At 38.0% G+C, this 22,399-nt stretch overlaps 1 protein-coding gene across 1 annotated transcript in view; it reads right to left on the bottom strand.

Annotated features, from left to right (window-relative positions):
- Positions 1 to 22,399, bottom strand: part of epn2 (epsin 2) — a 37,389-nt gene that overhangs the window by 9,113 nt on the left and 5,877 nt on the right. The window contains exons 2-5 of the mRNA XM_056453999.1: positions 20,474 to 21,261; positions 11,719 to 11,831; positions 4,049 to 4,150; positions 3,237 to 3,360 (exon numbers count right to left, since the gene is read on the bottom strand). Of these exons, the coding sequence (XP_056309974.1) occupies positions 3,237 to 3,360; positions 4,049 to 4,150; positions 11,719 to 11,831; positions 20,474 to 21,068 (934 nt within the window). The 5' untranslated portion in view covers positions 21,069 to 21,261. The remainder of the gene's footprint in view (positions 1 to 3,236; positions 3,361 to 4,048; positions 4,151 to 11,718; positions 11,832 to 20,473; positions 21,262 to 22,399) is intronic.

The raw sequence follows: 22,399 nt of genomic DNA on the forward strand, positions 1-22,399 counted from the left end.
ATCACACAAGACAACATGAGCATTTATAGCAAATGTGAATATTATTCTGCTTTTTGAGCAATGTCGAGCGAGTACTTGCATCGCTATGATTGTTCATTGTGTTCTCGCGCTCAACATAAAGGGCTGCGATTGGCTCTAAAATTGTCAGCGCTGTTCACCGATGAGTGGCGCAGACACTGAAAAATGTGAGGTAACAGTCTGTACTAATAAAGCATACATTGCACAGCTATCACAGCTGATCTGTAATAGACGCAGTGGAGAAAACTCGCTTTACAGACACACTCATGTCAGGATCCACAGGTAATCACTTTAATTGCGATAGAGAGGAAGTTACTTTGCATACATGCCAGCAATTTAAAGATCCAAAGTAAGAAAGAGACAGAGAGACTTTTATTTTCTCCCTAGCAGTGAAATAGTGTCTACTGGTTCTGCTGTACTTCAGTGTCAGTAAAAGACTGTCCAGCAAACTCGTATGCAGTGAACTGTGCACAGTTGTCTGCTTTAGGTAGTTGGAGCATTTGAATTATTTGCCCTCGCCTCTTTCGAATAGTATTCTACTGCGACATAGTGCATATGAGATAAATGACATCTGTACGTAATAACCGGTGATGATCTATTAATGATCCGATACCTAATTGCTCATGTCTGCATTGCAGTGCATAGAAGTAACAATTAATTTTGACACTCCTTGTATGTTGTATGCTATAAAAAAAAAAAACAAAGTGGTGAATACACACACACAAACATATAGAGTCGAAGTAAAAATTATAAACTCTCCAGTGAAATTTTAGTTCTTTTTAAAATATTTCCAATTTTAACAGCAGATTTTTGTCAAAAAGTTTTTAACAATAGTTTAAAAAAACAGAATTTCTTTAGACTTTGTCATGGTGGCAGTACATAATATCATTATTCTTATTTCGCATTATCATATAAACCATAAACATGATTATGATGCTAATGTAAACCACAAAATTGGCACTTCAATTTTCTGAGCACCTTAAAATAAAAACCTAATGATTAAATATGAATAATCCACATTATGAAATTGCAAACGATTAACTGGGAGACTAAATTCTGGACAAATTTCAGAGCAATCGCATCAAAAACTAAATAAAACATCATTAATTATGCTAAAATAATTTTAAAACAGTTTGGTCAACAAAAAATTTTATAAATGAATGTGGTCGTTATTACAAGTTAAATGGGAGTAAACGCAACCCAAACATGACTTGCATTTTTGTCTTTGAGAAAACATGTACACCTGCCTCAGCGCTTTCCTCTATGCATTTCATGACTCCAGTCCATTAAATTCAAAATGAAGACAAATAGGCTGTTGGAAGAAGAACCCTTTGCACACTCAGAGCTCAGAGTGCAGATCTGAATACTGAGTCTCTTTGTTTTGTGCACTCTGGAATGCACAACTACCAGCCCAGCTACATTACTCGGCTGCCATGAAGAGCTACAGGCCCAACAAACTCTAAAAGAACCATGGGCTTTTGGAAATGAAGGTGGTTTTTATTTGTTAAATTGGGATCAGAATCATCTCTGTTATGTAAACATTTCTAGACCACATTTGGTTCGTTTTGGTTTTGTTGTTGTCGATGATGATGACGATGATGTTTTTTTAGAACACAGCCTAATGTGATCAGCACAGCAGGAAGCTGATTCAAACTGTTGTCAATGTGCTATTAATAGCCATAGACAAATATGATCCTGTACAAGAAGAGTGTTTGCTTATCTATAAACTAATAAAACTAAAATTAGTGTTCAAGTTTATTCTCATAAAGGAATCAATTTCATGGCAGCTGAAGATTTTTTTTATTTTTAACAGTCAAAAAAAAATAAATAGTAGAAGATGAAATACTTAAGTTCACAACTTAAGTGGTAACCTACGACAGTTCAGGGTATTGTACAATAGACATGTCCTTTATGCGAATATATTTAATTTAGTTGCATTTTTCTCGCTTGTTCAATGGATTTAGATGTTTTCTGCTTCCTAAGATGTTAAATATGTTTACCTGCTGTATTAGAATAAATTCAACTGGTAGAGGATTGTTAACTAGAAAGAAAAATAAATCTTTCAGGACAATAAGCTATACATGACCAGTGTTTCCTCTAGGATTTTTTTCCAGCTGTGGCGGCAGACTCTGTTGGGCATTTTACACAGATCTACCAACCACATGTGGCGTTATTTAATTGACAAATGTCATGAGCGCAGTATTATGTCGAGATCGCATTCATGTAATAGCCTACGAGCATATCAATCTCTGTGCTCGAGCGCCAATTTCCTCTGCTCGTGCACAAAACTTCTTGTGCTCCCTCAAATATATGCTGCTCAAGTGCAGATTTTCTTGTGCGCTCTCAAATAAACGCTGCTGAAGTGCGATTTAGCGCGTTTATGTGACGAGTATGTCTCCAACATATATTAGATTTGCTATGAATATTTATGAATGTCTCCAACAGACCTACAGAGCGGCATTAATGCATCCTGAAGTAAAGTGAAACGGCTATAAACTCCAGCAAGATGAAGTCATTGTATGCCGAACCATAGACCTTTATCTATAAATAAAATATAATTACGGAAACGGTGTTCATCATAACTGAAAGCTACGCTGTGTTTGCTGGCCTCACGCATGTCAGTCAGTCTGTCAGCACGTCACCTTAAAGGGTTAAACAAAGAATGCACAGCACTACTACGACTACAGAAAAGTTTGCGCTGTTATAATTCACTTACCTTTTAATACGTTTTTGGTGCGATTATAACCCGCTATTTAAAAAAATAAACACCAAATGTTTTGAATGAGAAGCTGTAATGTAGCCGTAGTGGGGTGCCACACCAAAATTCTTCCCACCACGGCTACATTACAGCTTCTCATTCAAAACATTTGGTGTTTATTTTTCGACCAATGAATGTAGCGGAAACCATGCATGACTATCCATTCACATCCAAAACTGGAAATCAAATATATATTTAAACTATTGAGGAGACACTCTGTGATGTGGCAAGAAATTCTGAAAGCATTCTAAGAGTTGTAGTTGGGTGTAGGTGAGCACCAATGTGCATACATTTATAGAAAACAATCAGTAAGCATTTCACAGATGTGGCACGACGCACGTCTGATGTGCAACTCACTTAAGGAAACATAACAGCCAACTGAAAGCACATTTTTATAATTCTAGTAATTTTCCTAGGGGTTTCTGTTGTCCAAGCCAAGTTTGTGCAACTCTGTGTTTACCATAGGACTGCCAGGGGTCTGAGGCAGGGCCTGCTGCGGCTCCTGCTCCCCAAGGGTCCTTCCCTTGATTGGTAGGGCCCTGAGGAACAGCGTCCATCAGATCCATCAGAGAAGACTGGGGAGGCTGCGCACACACACAACAAATGACATTAGTGCCTACAGATACCTTCCAAAGAGATCACATCAGCTAGAGAAAACAAGAACTTTGCAGCCAATGTGAACAGACATACTCACATGATGAGTAAATCAGTAAGCAAGAAGAGAAATGCAAATAAACATTAGAATAAATTGCATTTTATATTGTATTACAATAAAAATCTTGCAAAATTCCAATAAGGTTTAACAATATTTTTGTTTTTGCAGTATCGCTGAACAAAAACGTAGTCTTGAAGACTTTTTTGGAACATTAATTTCGATATACATTCAGAAATTTTACTTTAAATAATTACAAATGTGTACATAATACTTCTCTACCACTTTACAGAATTCTGTGCACTTTCACATTTTCTGCTTAGACTGTTAGGGAAATGTAAATTAATCAAAATACTTCTCTACTTCCATATTAGTTAGCATTAACAAATGAACCATTGCACTTCTGAAATCTCTGAATATGAATAGGTTTATGAAGCTTGACTGGCCCTAGTCAACATATGCTTCATATAGAAAAGATTCTGCAGTAAGTAGGTCACACATGACTCAATTTTCATTTCCATTCATTCTCATAACATGCAATCAAGCATGCAGAAGGTGCTGCGTGGCCACAGATGTAGGCCAACTGATAAGCTGAAATGCTTAGTTCGGTCTGTACCTACCTCTTTCTTCTTCTTGGACACTTTGCCTGTGGAAGTGTCTTTACGGCTTTCTTCCAGAGCCATCTGGAGCCGTAGGTCGTCCCCACGGCGCATCCTCTCCTCCTGAACAACCACACGGACACAAAAGATCTCCTGTTACAGCACATGCATTAAGCAGTGCACATTGTCTGCTGAATCATAGTGTGAACCTGCCTGCCCTGTATCCTACGACAAAAAAAACCCTGCTGTTGCAATTCATGATGATTCAGCACCAAAAATCTGAGGCATGTAAAAATCAGCAGATCAATACAAAATCTTGTGCTGATTTCGTTATTGTGTTATCAAACCAAGAGACACACCCAGCATTTTGTTTCTTCATCTGGACTGTTTCAAAGGAGACAGGAAGGAAGAAAGAAACACGAAGCATGTCAGTGGGAAGCAACCAAAGATAGGCTTTAATCTAGCACCAATGTTAATTTGGTGGTGGTAAACAGCTTTGTATTTGGTTAGCCATAGTCATGACAATTAAAGCATGACAATTATAAGACCAAGAAAAGAGATCTGTTGTAGGGTTTGACAAACAATCACTGAAAAATACAATGGACAAAAACTGCAGCATCAATGGCTGAAGTTAGGTTAACTTAAAATATTAAACTGTAATGTGTGAAGATTTCTAATGTTATAGTAGACATAATATAACGGTGTCTGAAACCTGGGGTCTGTTCTTCATAAGTGGATTACTCAATTAGCTCGATTTGATTATTGATGATTTGACATGATCCAGGACCGTTTCATTCTTCAAAACTGTTGTCATAGCAACAGTTCTGGTGGCTCAAACCTGCTTGGGAGCAGGTTTATTTTATGTAAACAGAATTAGATCGGGTCAGTTAAAGCAAAGACAATACTGAAAGTCCACTCTAACTGTAAAAGTAAATAAATAGCTAAATAGTCTTGACACATGAAAGTGTAAAGTCTGCAACCCACAACAGAGGTGTAAGATTACTGTGTATCATATTCAAAAAAACATTTACTACTAAGTTTATGTAATTTTGCTCACATGGATAATTGAATATTGATCAGATGAGGTCATTACGCTGCTGTGCCGTCAGCCAATCGTTGCATTGATGCATCGTTGCATGATTTCGAGGATCAATAGATCCTTCACAACACATGCAGCTATCTCAGATCAGTTTATCCAGACATTTTAATCTGATTTGCGAACTTGTTTGAAGAACCAAATTAGCCAGAGACCAGTTATCAAGGATAAAAGATCCCGGATCTGCCAAATCATCTTAGATCATTTGAGTGAAGTATGAAAAACGGACCCCTGATTTATACCATTTTGTACTACACCAAAACGTTAACCAACAGTTTTTTCCATAGCTATGTTTCCATCCACCTATTTTTATGTGCATTTTGGATATGCGCATAAAATTCAGGTAATGGAAATCGCATAAGTTTTGAAAATGTGCATAAAAAAAACAGCAGGCTGAGCACATTATAAAGCATCTGAAATGTTGTTTTAGTCATTCTAAAATGCCTTAACTGTTTTAGTATTAGTGTTATTATATTACACATGTTCATTGCATGTCTGCATTTATCTTCTGAGGTGCAAGTAATTTATTGAATGAAGAAAAAAGAAATTCATGCAGCTTCTCCTACCGCAGCAAATTCTGTTTTTACTTTTAATATTTGGCGCCAGTTAATCATGAAGTGACTATTTTGTCCTCTTTGACTCATTAGATGGAAACGCTGCTTTATTTGCACGTCTTCTATGCAATATTCCTGTATTGCGCTCAAATCTAAATTCACATCTTTGGATGGAAACATAGCTTATGTTACACTTTGTTAAGTTTCTTTGCCATAGTTTTGAGGTTATGTCAGAACTGCATGCAATATTACTGCAGAAACAGAAAGAGGTAGGAACTGGCAAACGTTCCACAACTTTAATCACAACACAAAACAAACAATCCATCTGGAGCTCGTCCACAGGACAAAACATTCGTGCCACCGGCCTCACCTTGTTTACATTTGCCCACTCTTGACACAAATCCCAAGCTGACCAATCACAGATATTGCACTACATATGTTGTCGTGAAGTATAGTTACATTTTTAGTGCGCATTAAGTCCATGTTAGGGTACAACTAAGGTTATGCGATTGTACAAAAGCTACACATGACCTTCCATGTGCACTCTATGCAGAAGTATAAACTGGCCTTTAATATGGACCAAGATGGTGCAGAATTAATTACGTTGGAGGCAAAAGACTGAACATTCTGCAGAGATCAGAAAAGGCAAAAATAATTTATGCTTTTTCAACATTTTTTAACAAGCCTCATTACAAGAATGACTCAAACTCAACAGTTCCCTCGACCTCATAATGACCACAAATCTGGGGCATTTGAACGTCTCAAGTATGCACATTTATAAAATGACCTCTAGTTTACATCAAGACTTGTGGAAATTTACTCAATGAACGAATCACGTTCTTAAGCAATGGCACTTGACACTTATACTTTAATGGTCAAGTATAGTGCAACACAGAATTGTATTAAATCTCTTCTGTGCACTTCTCTCTCATAGAAACCCCTCCTCTTCACCACCAAATGCCTGTTTTTTTTTTTTTATTCGGAAATTCTTCCCAGATGTCTGAGCGCGCACACAATTCCTGAACACTATTCTTTGAGGAGTAATCACTGACGGGCCACAAGCAAAATCTGAGCTTGAAGGAACATTATATTTCCTACTGTATCAGCTGTCCCACTTCATCACTTTTATAAGACAAGCAAGATGCGGTTTTAAATCCCAGTGAGACAGCTGTGTGGTTGTATGGCTTCCATACTAATTTGTAAGCTTCCTAAACAATATCCTCTCGCTGGTCTGGCCCTACTTGGCTAGAAAAAGACAATGAGGTGGCTTTACATAACCCACAATTAGGAAGAAAGTAAGACAAAGAGTGATCATTATTCACTATTAGTTGACCGTGTGTGTTTGAATTAAAAGAACATGTGGCCTTCATGTGATGAAAATAAAAATATTTTTTCAGATATATACCAACTGTATCACATCTGCCTAACTAAGACTTTACTAAAGGGATGCACCAATCCAGATACTTGGATCGGATATCAGTTCGATACAGCATGTTTTTGCTGGATCGGTTATGGGCCAGCTGGTACCAATACAAATCCCATCTTGCATGTGCGCTGTATTCTGTGTAATTTATAAAGCCAAAGCGATGTGTCTCAGTGATGCATCAAGCGCTTCATTAACGCATCAGCTGCGCAGACGCGATGTGCGTTGCTCCATGACATTATTCTGTAATATTAAAAGTTTCTGTTCTCTCATCCTTTCGACTGAGTTTATTCTTCCAAGGGGAATACTTTCAGTGCTGCAAACTGTTTGTAAAGCCTGGCTCATTGTGGTCAAAGTAGTTGATTAAATCAATAAAAGTGAAACTGATAGGCGCAATATGGATTGTCATCAACAGAAAATTATTCAGCCTAATATAGGCTCTGAAACTGTGAATATTTCCCTGTATTTTTAATTATATTGATATTATATTTAACAGATCAGTTTGTGTTTTGGCGCTGAAGCATATAAGCCGACCTTGTTTAGAACTTCTCAGTCTCACTCACATCGAGATTTGACGAGGGATTAAGTAAAACTGTCCTCAGACCGTTTAGTCTGCGTCAAACCTAGAGGAAGATATCAGGTTTTGGTAAAATAATCAGCCTTTTAGCAATGATTAGGGTCAATAGTGGTAGCCTATTTCAGATTTCAAAGAAACATCTTAATATTAAAAAAAGAAACATGAGCACAACAGATCAATGTCATATTGAATGCTCAAATAATGCCTAGTTTACAGCAAGCTAGTTAGATTGTGAGATCTGTCATATACAGTAGGCCTATAGGTCTGTTATTTTTACTAAAGAAGATATAGGAGTTTAATCACCAGAACTACAGTAACTGTATTATGCTTTAAAGGGCACCTATGGTAAAAAATCTACTTTTCAAGCTGTTTGGACAGACATATGTGCATGTATGGTGTATAGACTGTCATATTTGGGTGATATAAGCACACCCAGTGCTTTTTTTTCAATTTAACAACATAAAAAACATTGGACCAATTGGAGCGGTTTTCAAACCGACCGCAACTTTACGTAGGAGAGTGGTACCCCCGCCCACCAATATTGATTGACAGGCGCGTCATCATATCCTCAGTTTGTTGATTCACGTTCGCCATTATCAGCGTGAGTCGACGAGATATCACTAAAGGAACACCCTAGCTCTATTTTTAGATGCAAGACTCATTGGGCTCAACACAAGAGCAATATTCTCCACATTATCGCTCTAATCAGAATAATTGGTTGTATCTTTTGGTAGGTTTGCAAACATGTGTACTTCTTATCGAGTCTACCTTATACTTCAGCCGTTTGCATTTCTCGCGATCCCAGAAGCTCCCTGTGATCTTAACTAGCATGCGTTTTAGAATTCTAAACATAGGTTTCTATCAGGGTACACTCAAGTCGACGGCTGGGCGCCGTGGACCGCTGCAGAAACCTATGTTTAGAATTCAAAAACGGGTGGCGCGACGATTCGGGACACTTCAGGTCTCTGCCGCACTACAGTGTCTGATGTGCCGTGTCGCGGCTTTGAGCGGCGCATCCGGTGCCTCAGTCAAAGTTAATTCAGTGTGCGTGGTTATTAGTTTCTGTGTACAAGCTCGGCACTTTAAACTAGCACACAGTTGGCTGTAAAACTGTACAAAAGACACAAATGATTTTGTACTCTCTGCTTGGTCTGTGTCCGCGTCGTACATGTACGACTGAATGCTCAACCTCTCACTCTAGCTCGTTCTCGCAGTCTGCCTGTCAGACTCTGTTGCAAACGCAGAGCGAGTGAGCTCATGGCCCCGCGCCCTTGTTACATTAGCGGGAAACCGAAACTAATTTACATGTGAAGCAACACACCCCTAAATCAGCGAACTGTGGACACGCCCACAACATGACACTTTTTAACACATTATAATAAAAAAATCTGAATTGTGTTTTAAACTGAACCTAAACTGGCACACTCAGAACCATAATATTAATATTAAATTATAAAAAAGAGGTAAACTATGTGCCCTTTAAAAAAATGGCACAATATCGAGACTGGATCTGCATCGGTCGATACTTAGAATTTTGGCATCGAGATCGGATCCAAAAAAATGGTATCGGTGCATCCCTATTTTACTACAGGCACAGCACAGTGTCTAATATACAACTGTGTCCAATCCTGAAAGCAATACACTTTTAGAAAACCAAATTATACAGTGCCAAATAACAGATTAAACATAGAAACATGATCAATTTCCACTCCAGCGTCGCAAATATTTTTCACATTTAACACAGCAAATTACTTTTTGATTGTGTTCGCTGTGGCTAGACCTTTGCTAATGGAGGACCATTAGAGCAAGTCATTCTCTGAAATTGCTTGCTGATTGTGTGAGTGGAAAAACAATACGGTTTTAACAGTGGAGTGGTGTTCATGCATATTAGGGCAAATTAAAAACAAAGAAAGACAATAAATAGAATTAATAACAGAATTCAGTCAGCAAAAAAAAGTCAACCCAAAACAGCATGTGCCACCGTATGGCTGCGCTTTGTTGACTAAAATCACAAGGGAGATTAACTCAAAAGTGTGGAGGAACTTGCAAAGATTTTATATTATAATCTTTTCAAAACATTTAGACTAGACCTCACACCACGTCCAAAGCATTTGCAACTCTGTGTGCTTCAGAGATGAGGTTATTTTTATAGGCCAACACCCGCGTTAGCATTTTAGGACTTCTAGTTTCAGTTGGGTTTTGGTAAAATGCCTGAAAAAAGGTCTGTTGTTAACAAGCTTGAGATAATCTATGACACAAAACACACCAAGAAACCTGCCAGTGAATATTTAAAGCTTATACTTGACTTGAAAAAGTTGACTGCTAGCAAGAAGAGAGTTATAATAGTGGTGATGATGAAGTTGCGCATTGTTTGCTACAATCTTTATTTTGTACAAGGTATCTGCAGATTTCAGCAAGTTAAATTTAGAAATTTTTTTAAGACCATTAAGAATGAAATTTTAGACTCATACAGGGCTAAACGCTAAGCAGTTTTTTGAACGGCACAGTTGAAAATAATTTTTTTTGCCCTATCAAACTTTTTTATAATTTAATACAATAATAATTTATTAATTAAAATGTACATATAGTAGTTAATTGAGCAAAATATTAAAATTATAACATCAAAACAAGCAAGCTCTAGTTGTATACATACACTTTTTCCAACATAAAACAAAAAAAATGTTTTAAAGGTTTCAGAAACTATAATAAACTAAATGTATGCACTAGAGTTGGGCGACGTCGACCAATTTGGCATCATACGATGTCTAATATGAAACATTGCGATGGATGATGGCATCGTCATCATAGGCAGCGATGAATTAATTATGTATAAATAATTAATTCATAACGAATTAAATATTTGTAGCCTACCGTTTCAACTACCTGACCCATATGGTCTAAGTTTTACCCATAACCAAATCATAATTAAATAAAAGTAAGTTACACACAAATATTACCTGTCAATCACTTTCCGTGGGACTCAAGCAAAAATAGGCAGAGTGACCTGTGTCGTTATAATGGCGTCGACAAACTTGGTTGGTGAAAAAGGTGCACAACAAACAGCAACCAACCAACCAAAAGTATCTGAGGTTTTCGCTAAAATTACTAAGTACAAGCATGAAAGCGAAACATTAAACCATTATGGTAAATAGGTAAAAAATCATTCTTAAATAAAAAGTTAACAGTTTTATTGAGATGAATTGTTGGTGATTGGATGGTGTTGGCCAGATTAGGTAGCTAAACATGAACAAAGGAAAAATAAAGACCCACAACACAATATGTTAGTAAATTTAAGACTTTTTAATGGCCTAAAATTTTGTTTTTGAGATTTAAGACATTAAGACTTTAAGACCTCGCAGACTCTGTTTTGTTTGATTAACATTAATGATGCAGAATGGAGCAGGTTTATTTGGCTGCTACCAGACAAAAATGAAAACATAAAACAGTTTATGCTAACCTATGACATCATCAACTAGGTTTATGTGCATTCATCAGTACAAAAATACTAAGAGGTGAAAGAGAACTCAATTTAGTGCTCATTAACTATCTCAGAGGTGACATTCTGTGTGCACACTTTAGGCTAGTTTAGAGAATAGCGCATTGTTTAGATTATTGCATCGGTTTCTTCAGTTATTTCAAATTTACCCATATGCTGCTCTCTTCTTTCTCCTAACTTTTGTATCTATGTGTGGATCAGTGTGTTTAAATGGACACATCCAACCTCCCAAAGGAGACTGGATCTCTTTCATAATCAGAAAAATTGTGAAGCTTATCGTGATTAGAAAAATATAGTCGTCCAAAACAATAAATAAAAAAACCTCGGCTTTTTGTCCAGTAAACCAGAGTGAGGCTTACTTCTGAAAAATACAGTGATACTGTATAAAAGCTCTAATGCAAATCTGTATTTTTAGATAGCCCTGTCCACCATGAAATCTCAATCCAAAATCCTGTTCATAACTACAGTAATGTTTAGAAAACTCTAAACACTATCTACAGACATGGTAGTTTTGAGCTTATATTGGGTGAAATAATGTACTTTACCTGCTCTGCGGCCTCTCGGCTCATAGCAAGAGCCAGCTGTAACTGTAGCTCCTCTTCTCCACTTGTCTGAGGCCTGGCTTGCTCCAACTCTGAAGACGCATTGGGAGATGTAGCTGAAACAGACAAAACATACAATGTCATTATTAGTCAAACACAATTACTGTGGAACAGATTGATTACTCGTGACCCAAAGTGAGAAAAGAACTAGTGCGCCACGATATTGGATAAATCTGTTATTGCAATATTTCATTTTCTGCGATAACAGTAGCACTATTTGACTATTTGATTTTCTGGGAAGTCTAACAGTATTCAGGTACAGAAATTGAATAATCAAAGCAAAAAAAATGCTTTTCTGACATTGCGGTCTCATTTTTAGTCCAAATATCAAAAAGTTCTTAAAGTTTTGTTTTCACCTTCAGAAGAAACAAGTCAAAGTTAAGAGTATTATCTTAAAACAAGCAAGCATATCTGCCAGTGGGGTAAGTGAAACAATCTTGTTTTCGCTTTGAAATGTAGGTTTTTAGACTAGAAATAAGACAAGTTCATTTCATTTAGTTTTCATCCGCATTTCCAGTGTCAGGTCTTGGGGGCAGCAATCTTAGGAGAGAACCCCAGACTTCCCTCTACCCAGACACTTCCTCCAGCTCTTCCAGAGGGATCCAGAGGCATTCCCAAGTCAGCCAAGAGTTTCCTTCAACCTGGAGATGGCAAACCACCTTTTTCCAGTGGAGCACCATGGACTTGGAGGTACGGATTCTCATCCCAGCCGCGTAGACAAAAATTCAAAGAAAGAATTTTTTTTTTTTTGCATAAATCTTACAAACTCTGTATAAATACAGTAAATAAATACAATTTTATAGGTCCTGGTCAACTATAATTCAGACTAAACATTGCATATCTTGCATTGTGACTATTGTGGATGCGCACAATGCGATATCGATTCGATACGATATGTTGTGCAGCCCTAAAGAACAATATAAATGTTCTTGGTAATGCTCTTATAAATCACTCCGTGTCATTCAGTGAAGATAAAAGGGGTGACGTGTACATTAAAATGAACCACCATTAGAGAGTCTCACATGGCAGAATGAAGCAGTCAGAATGCATTGTGGGTAAGTCACAACAGCCTTCTGATTATATGCCTGTTGCTAAAGCAGGTGATGAGAGCGTTCCTTCGATACTGACTGGACAAGGACAAGTTGAGCCATTGAAAACCAAATAAAACCGTTCACAAGGCCAGAATCATCACTGCATTCAAAGCATCCACGATGATGTCTGACAAAAAAATAAATAAATAAAAAAGCTGCATGTCTGTGCTGAGGCCCTGATGTTTTAAGTCGCGATCATTAGTGCAGGCGATTTTGTTGTAAGGAGCATCAATCAATAGACTGCTCGTCTGTAATCCATAAGATCTCTGACAGCCATTAGGCCAAGTCTTGATGTATCGCTTCAGTAACGATCAGAAACACTGGACCTAGAGACTCCCAGTCCCTTCAGAAAAACAAGCTTCCCGGTTTCTAGATCCCAAGGGATTAGAAATTACGACCAAAGGGCTTGATTCTGTGGGAAAAGCAGAAGAGGCGAATGGGGGAAATGATGAGACGTGGGCGTGGAGCTTTGGTGAGATCACAGATGACGTCACAGATGCTTCCAGTCTGCACCACGCCACTCTTACTGGGCTAAAATGGAAATATGACTCATAAGCCAACTGCGTGGTTCAATGTCAGTCTCTCTGAATCATAACAATCAAAACAGCATGGCTGATTTTTATTCACAGGCTGACTGAGGCAGATTTGATTATTAGTCATTTTCACTGCTTATTCTGGCTAAGAACTGCATTTAGATAGAAAACATCTACTAATTGAGCAAAAACAAGTCTTGAGAGTCTAAAAGCATTCATAACCCATCATATAAATGCAATTAGAAACGCAGTTAGATATAGAAGAAAAAGAATAACACTGTTTTATTTTTTACATTTACAAGAAAACATTTACAATAGAATGTCAAGGAGAAGGTCCTAAAAAGTCAAAATAGTACGCTTTTGTGCACCTCGGAGTAACCCTAGACAAATCAAGTGAGATAAGTGAATCAATGATCATTCATAATGTATTTAATTATCTATTCATAAAGCAAGTTACTTCTAATTAAACCACATTTTTAATTAATCTTCTTAATGAATTGAATCATTTAAGAACTTGCTGCCACTATACTGGCAGTTTTGATGTCATTTATTCATGACAAGGTGCAGTAAATAAAGTAGGGCCTCAGGTGAAGTAAATAAACCAGTAGAGATGTGACGTTGTTGATAACGTCAACATGTGCTACAGTCACAACAGATTTCCAACGTAATACACCACAAGTTAGTGTGAAGAGCATATTGTTTTACCGTGGCCAAGTGAATTAAGTCATCAATCGAGCTGATTACAAAAGAAAATCGCACGTGCGACTAAATAAATTTTCCAGATCGCACACGTATATTTTTAGTCGCAAATGTGAGCGAAATATATATATACACATTTTGAAAATGATTTTTTTTCTATTTCTCAGTGAATATAGGCAATGTATTTTGGTGCATTTAAACAAAACATTTATTTAACGGATGTTAATAAAATAATATTTTAGTCACCAAACATATTTAGAAATTGAAATACCATTAAAAGCACAATATTGCAAAAAATAAAAATAAAAAAAATCTTACAACCTACAAAATTTCAACTACATTTTTCCTTTTTTTTTTTTGCATCTCTTGATTTTTCCTCTTTTTAAATTTTGTATTTAATATTTTTCTATAACAAATTTGGGTGTGTTCGTTTTTGGACTATTATTGCAAGTTATTTTGTTAGATAAGCTCCAGATTTTGCTTCAGTACTGACTAATCTAATGTATATGCACAAATATAATATCGTATAGCTTCCTATTAAAAATATAAATTAAAAAATAGCTATATATATTTATCTATCTGTGTCAATAAGCCTAGAAGTCTCTAGCTATATTCATCCGACATGCTCACATCTTGGCTATGTGAAACCAACTTACAGCCAGTATCATTTAAACAGCTGGATATTCAGTTATTTCTAGGCTCACATATAGATTGTGAAACACTTCAGAATGCAGACAAGATCAGGTATAATACATTTAATACAATTAAATGGTTAATAAATGTTTCTTTTAAATAGACATTTATGAAGTATGCAGTATGGCGATAAACGGAATGTTTGGCTGCATTACACATTCTGATCACATTCAGAATCTATTTAAAACAAGGTCAAGATCTTTTCTTGACTATGACACAGCATCCAACCACGAGCTAAAAGGGTCTCATCCACTGCTCTGAACATAGTATTTAATGGTTATGCAGCTTTATGCATGCTTTCTTCTGGTTATGAAGAGCTCTTGCACAGTTAATCAATAAAGTATTTGATTTTTGTGTGAAACCTATGATCGGGATGTTTTCAGTACAAGCAAATGCTGAAACCGTGTCCTGCATACCTTCAATGACATCATAATTCCGATAGACTGACAGAAGCTCTACCGTGTAGCGAAAGGAAAAATGCTTGTTTTGACATCTGAACAAGACGTCATGTGAAGAGGTTTCCAATTTAGAAACCGCAAAGGTTTTTTTTAGAGTTTTGTTTTTGTCGGTGTTTCTTAAGCGGTTCTGTCTCATTTTAATTCACTTGACTAAAACAGAAATACACCTGCATGCAAGTTCCTGCTTAGTGAAGTGAACATGATTTTTTTTTTCACCTAAAGTATTAAAATGTATTTTCTGCTAATAAAATAAACAATTCAGTTAGCTTATTAATTTATGTTCATTTAATGACATGAATAAAAGTACATGAATAAAAATACAGTAAAGTGTCATCTCCATTATTATAAATCAAGTATACTTTACAGAATTTAAAAAAACTTACAGAAAACTAGGTTTTGCATGTCTTACTGCAGGGAAATCACAAGTCAAAAACCTGCAAAAGCTGTATTTTAACAGACCTATTAATTGGTGGTAAAACTGGATTGTTTTATATTCACAATTGTATAGTATGTTCTTTCCTGTTCATCATATAAAGGGGCTGTGCCTCTTCAGAAATTATTAATTAATTCACTCAATAAAAATATAGCAAAGAAAAACTTACTTTCTGACCACTTGAATACTTTCTGAATTGAATTAAATTGAGGGTGCTTTCACACCTAGACTTTTGTTTCAGAACCTGTCTTGTTTCCCCAGTTAGCAAGGTTCGTTTGGCATATGTGAAACAAGCAATCCCGCTCGGATCCACGCCATCGGTCTGAGATCGCCTGAATGAGGTGGTCTCAGCTCGATTGAAACAAACTCTGGAGCAGATTGATTGTAGTGAGAAAGCAAAGCGATCCGAGTCCGGCTATATCACAGAGTATTATGGATATGTAATAGGCATACGGCTACATGAAGAGAGAATTATGAGTAGGGGCGATGGCATTCCTACCGGTAAATGTGTGTTTCATGTCAAATACGAAAGTGGAAGCATGCTGAACTATTAACGAGAGCCGTTTATCCGTTAGGAAAACTGACCAAACTGCAGTCTTGGTTTATTAGTTACTTCTCTCTATAATGTAAAGGCTATAATGCATAATTCTAGCCAAGGGCTATGTATGACAGTTTCACCTCTGATTTATACTTGGTGACGACATCTGTGGGTGTCACCATTTAAAATGAAAGCTCAGCTTTACTCTTATAATGTCTTCTTGCTCATCGTCATAAAATAAAATAAGGACGCATGACAGCAAAGCGGGACTCTGCAAAATAAATCGTGAAACTGACCAAAGTGAGGAGAGTTTACTCACACATGACTTGTTTTAGCTCTTTTGGTCCGTTAAGAAACTTTGCCATGTGAAAGCGAACCGCACCAAGTACAAAGTTACAATTTTAATCCCCTTTCGGAACAAAACAGGTGTGAAAGCACCCTAATGGCCCGTTTCCACTGAGTGGTACAATACAGTTCGGTTTGGTTTGGTACGCTTTTATGGCCGTTTCCGCTGTCAAAAAGCGTACCGAACCGAACCTTACCGTACCACTTTTTCGGCACCCTTTCGAAAGGGTACCAAACACGAGAAAAGGTACCAAAAGGCGGAGCCACACGCGCAGCTGAACGCTATTGGTTTACAGAGATACGTCATTCGCTTGCGCAACAAGCCAGAATGAAAACAAAAAAAACGCCATGTTTGGAAAAACACAGAGAGAGATTTTAGCGGAATTATAAATACATATAATAACGAGCCATGGTCGATCTGGGCTCAAACAAACCTTGTCGTCGTCTTGATGGACAGCCACAAATCCAAGAAGAAGAGCAGATTTACTCTGTGCCCCGTAGTTTTTTACGAGCCAGTCTGAGGCGCGAGCGGTTTCGCTTTCTTGCTAGCGCTCGCGCGCGTCTAACATTATATCTGAAATAACAAACTTCTAGAGCTGATGATAATAACCTGCGCTTGATCATTGACGTGCTTTTAAAACCCGATCCTGTCAGACACTGACAAACGCGAGAGTGAAGCGCGAAGAAACAAAGGAGAAGCCGGGAAAAAAGGAGCACATTAAATACGGGCGAAATGTCTACTTTATGTAGTTCTTCTGTAGTTGGGAACATATCGGAGACTGTAAGGGGCTGTGTGTGTTTATATATGTTCATTTATTTAGTTATTAAATGTAATTACAGACGTTACAGTAGGCTGTTTCGCACTGTCATTGATCTGCAGTTATAATCAACTCATGTTCATTGAAAAGTTAGTAATAAACATTTCTACACAAGTATTTATGTGTATGAAGCATCTGTTTTGTGAGAAGTGCTTTTCATATGATATGTGAACGACCCATACAGCTTGTTATTGTTACCTTATTGTAGACATTTCCTCGAGCTAGAATGACGTCGACTAAAACTTTCTGTCATACACCACGCCCACCAAAAGGGTACCCTTGTTAGTGGAAACGCAAGCCTGATAAAGGTGACCCGTACCAAACCGAACCGTACCGTACCGTACCAGTCAGTGGAAACGAGCCATTAGCGAACTAAATACTTTCTGATTGCAGACTTTCAAAGGGATGAATGGCAGTTATGAGAAGAATCAGGATGTAACAAATGTCTCCATTTTTGTTCTGAGCATGTAAATCTCATGGGTTTGGAAATAACAAATGGAAATGGAAACACATTTGTGATTAAATTACCTCTTACATTCTAATTTTACCACACTTTGCCCAATTCTTCAATCAGATGCAGTGTGAATTACATTAGACTGAGAGCCCATTTACATTTTTTAGGAGAAACAATACCCGGAAATTAGCACCGGAATGCAAAACATACAAGCGTTTCTTTTACTGGTTTTCTATTTTTATTTATGACTCAGCCATTTACAGACCATTTCAAACTATAAAGCTCCCCATACATTATCCATTTCCAGACATGCATCAATTCACTGCAACTGATTACTAAAGACTTGCATGTAGGACACAAAACCATATTGGTATTTAAGATTTAACCATATGAATGATAAAAAGACACTACTTGACTTTCTTCAAGCATGCCATCAAATTCTTTTTAAACTGCATTAAAAGAGGCAGGGGGTAGTAAAGGAGGAGAGAAATATATGCAGCTTCCTCCTTTAAGCACAGGGCAGAGTAAAAGGCCTCTGGGAGTTGAGGAATTCTGTCTTCCTGTATTGAGCTCATGGAAAGGGGTTGGACGTGGACAGCACACGCAGCTGTCCAGCACAGCCACTCACTGCTGCAGGGAGGCACAACGGAGGATGTGTCTCCTGCAGGGTAACAGCACACCAGCCGTTTCCTGGTCTGCAGCGTAAAGAATTTGCCCCATGCAGTCAGAGCTCCAGGTGTGCAGAGTTTATCAAAATTAATTCAACAAAGTTGACTTTTACGATCGCTTGAACAAAGTTTTTGTCGTTGCCGTTAACAGCAGCATTTCAAACATAAAGGGAAAAGAACAGCAAGCTACCAACCTTTTACTGTTGGTAAAGGGCATAATTTGGTACTCTAGAATAATGCAGCATGTAGCATTTAAGGAACCAAAGAAGAAAGCCTTTAGCATCACAGTCACAGCAGATTTAAAAACCTATGCACACAGAATAAAACTGGTAGGCTTATGCATTTTGGTTTATGGCATCACCCTGATTTCAGTTCATTCAATGGCAAATGTTTATCTCAGTTGAACCTGTTGTGGGATTAGACTGCTAAAATGTAGATTGGACTGTAGCATTCACATTCATTCAAACAAACTGTGTTAACTGAGAAATGCTTTGACAAATTAGGTTTAACTGAACCAAACACACCGCAGGTCTGGGTGGGACTCTGGACTTCTGTTTACAATGACTTAAAAAAAAAAAAAACAGCAAATATTAGATCATTTACAGTAGGCATGGGTCAGTATAAGATTCTGACGGTATGATAACCTTGGATAAAAATATCATGGTTTCACGGTATTGTGATCACTGCTCTAAAATATATTCTTTTTAAATGTCTGGGTAAAAAAAATAAAACTTTTCCCCTTTGAATACAATCCATTTTATTTTTAGAAACTTTTAAAATATTTTGAAGCAGTAAACATGTCAGGGTAAATGATTCAAATGAATCATTCACTTCTGCTGTATTCATTAGTTTCAAAAACACAGATCTCTTTCAACTTGAAAAGGTGTGTTTGGAGATCTTTTCTGCAGGAGGTACTGTTGTCCTAAAAAAATTACACGTAAAAAAAACCTTACATATACCTTAGGAACGGTATAGCAGAAAATGTTGCTGTTTTAAAACCTTGACTTTTCCATACCGCAGTATACCTTAAAAACGGTTATCATGCCATGTCTAGTTTACTGCTTTGAAAATATTTATAAAATTATTTTAAATCCATGAAGAACCAATACATTCACAAAACCTTCAATGCCACAGAAAGTTCTTTATAGTAAATCAAGTTTTTCAAAATGTTCCTCCCATAAAAATAAAATATATTCTAACCATCAACTTAATCAATCTGACTTGAACCAAATTTTATGGCATCTGTGCAAAACCATTCTATGTAAAGGTCAGTTACTCCAGAAGGCTATGTGCTATGCTCTAGCACAGCGATGGGCAAGCTCAATCCTCAAGGGCCGGTGTCCTGCAGAGTTTTGATCCAACAGCAAACAAACACACCTAAACACACTAATCAGTGGCTGCGTCCAAAACGGTCTACTACTCAGTAGGTACTGCATTTGAATTTAAACGTACTACTCGGCCGTTAGAAAAGTACATTCTATACAGTATAAATTGTGAGTAGTCTAAATAAAACTGGGAAGTACTTCCTGCGCCACTTTGTCTTGGTCACATGACTTACCCGTGTCAGTTGCGTCACTTCAATCCCATTCATGAAATCTCTCGCATTGTATGATAGGATGGCAACGAATCTATCGATGCACACTTCAGAATCTTGCCGGAAGTAGTAGGTCTTCTGGGTACTTCTCACATACTGTTTTTCGAATTCTATTAATTCATACATACTACTCAGCTCGAACTGTTTTTTGCGTACTATATAGTATTGAAGTATGTGATTTTGGTCACAGCCAATGTTTTCAAGACCACTAGAAAGCTATAGGCAGGTGTGTTTGATTGGGGTTACATCAAAACTTTGCAGGACACCGGTCCTCCAGGATCGAGATTGCCCATCCCTGCTCTAGCAGTTTAAACTGCAATATGGCAACTTGAAAACAATTCCGTTTGGCAAGTTAACAAGCTAAAGACACTTACATCCATGATATGACGCAGGTGACCCCTCAGACTTGCCGTACTCCTCAGAGTAGCTGGTGGAGAGGTTGGGTTGGCTGGAGCCACGGCCAAAGCCGATCTGATTGTTGCTGCCCACACTGGTGGCAACCTGTGCCATGCGCTCTTTAGTCTTGAGGGCCTGAGACCGCTCCCCTTTCAGACGGTCATCATCCTTCAGCAGCACAACAAGCTGCTTGGACTTTTCTCTGACGTTGATGCCCTGGTCTTTTCCATCCCGATCGATGTACTGGAAATCTTTGAGAGTCTGTATGGCAAAGATGTTCTCTTTGCACTGCAGGGCCACTCTCTCTGAGCCCGTTTTGATCAGGTAGTCCAGCAACGTCAGGGCCTTGTACACATGTCGCCAGTTCTTTCCGTGATCGTTCAGCCTCTTCCAAATCATGCTCATTATCTCTGAAAAGGCCACCACATTGTAAGTGAGGTCAGCGATCTCTGACATCAGAGAACTGGAGGGCCCCCATGGGTCATTGGAAGTTGCTTCCCTGACCTTTTTCTCCGGCTCTGAATAGTTATTTACAACATTTTTCATTTGTCTCCGAATTGTTGAGCTTGGCATGATGGCGTGTAGTGTTAAAATCCTTGAGAATCAAAAATAATAAACTCAGTTTTGCTTAAAAACAAAAAAGGTGTGTTGTGCAATAGTTTGAGCACACGTTCTCCGTTTGAAACGGTTTCTCTGTGTTACTCTGTGTCTGTTAAAACCATTTCCACAGAGTGAAGGAAGGCAGCTCGATGAATTCCTCCATTACCTGAAACACAAAACCAAAATGTCAGACAGAAACGGAAAGGGTCCCAATGAGCAGCTTGTAATAGTTGCCAAGCACAATTAGGCCACACAATAAAATCTAGAGCACTTGAATCAGTAAACACAATTATCCTGATGGTTTCCTTTCCATTCATATGCAACAAAAAGAAAGTGATCACTTGCACATACAGAACAGAAGTTTAACTTCCAAACTGCACTTGCAGCTCCTCCTCTTAATACCACAGATAAAGAGAAATGGATTACAGCTGTTCACTCTTTAAACTAAGCCCGAGCAGTTTACCACCCAGAAACGTGTGGAGTAAAAGATAACTGCATACACACGGAAAGACGGAGTATTGTGAAAAGTGTTTCCTATTACTCATCTTTACGGTAACACCACACTCATGTGGGAAGACATCTCATTTCCCAAGAGTAATTGCACCATACTGTGCTCTCGATTACAGTAGCACATGTAAAAATCAGAACTTAACACTTTATCACTTCATTTGTGCTAGCAGATCAGTCAAGTCATACTAAATAGTAGATTCCTGTCATGAGCACTCCGGGATACTTCATTCGCCAACAAAACGTCTCAACCCATCCCATAAATTCATTAAAAGCTACTGAAATGTGACTCCTGCTCTCCTGTGGAGGAGCCAATAGAGCGCTGCCTTACGAGCAACCCCCACTCTCACCAAGCCCGCATACACATGAATACAGCCACGGCCTAATGAAACATCTGCTGCTTTAATGACCAATTCAGACCCAGCACATCAGAGGAAGAGAGGGGCAACTGTATCACTACCGGAACAAAGCTCCAGTAGCCCTCACTGTGACGGGGGCCCAGGAAGCAAGTACACAGGCCCGGGTCTGTGTGAGGATCCAGGGTAAGTGGTGGCCTCCTCCATACTAAAAGAACAGGTCTGGCAAAGCCCTGTCAATATCAAGGAGTCTCAGTGATCGGTGTTGAAGCACAGCCAGAGGCAGAGCATAGCAAGTCCTGTGAGCCAGCAGGCTCTGTTTTATCTCTCCGAGAAGACACGAAAGTGGTCCAGGAAATTGACTGAATCAATATTTTAGGACTCTTTAAAGCACACAAATTGAGACTTGACACTGACAGTCCTAATAAAGGACAGCCGCAG

The sequence above is a fragment of the Danio aesculapii genome, chromosome 3 (genome assembly GCF_903798145.1).
Source record: "Danio aesculapii chromosome 3, fDanAes4.1, whole genome shotgun sequence".
In the NCBI taxonomy this organism is placed as follows: Eukaryota; Metazoa; Chordata; class Actinopteri; order Cypriniformes; family Danionidae; genus Danio; species Danio aesculapii.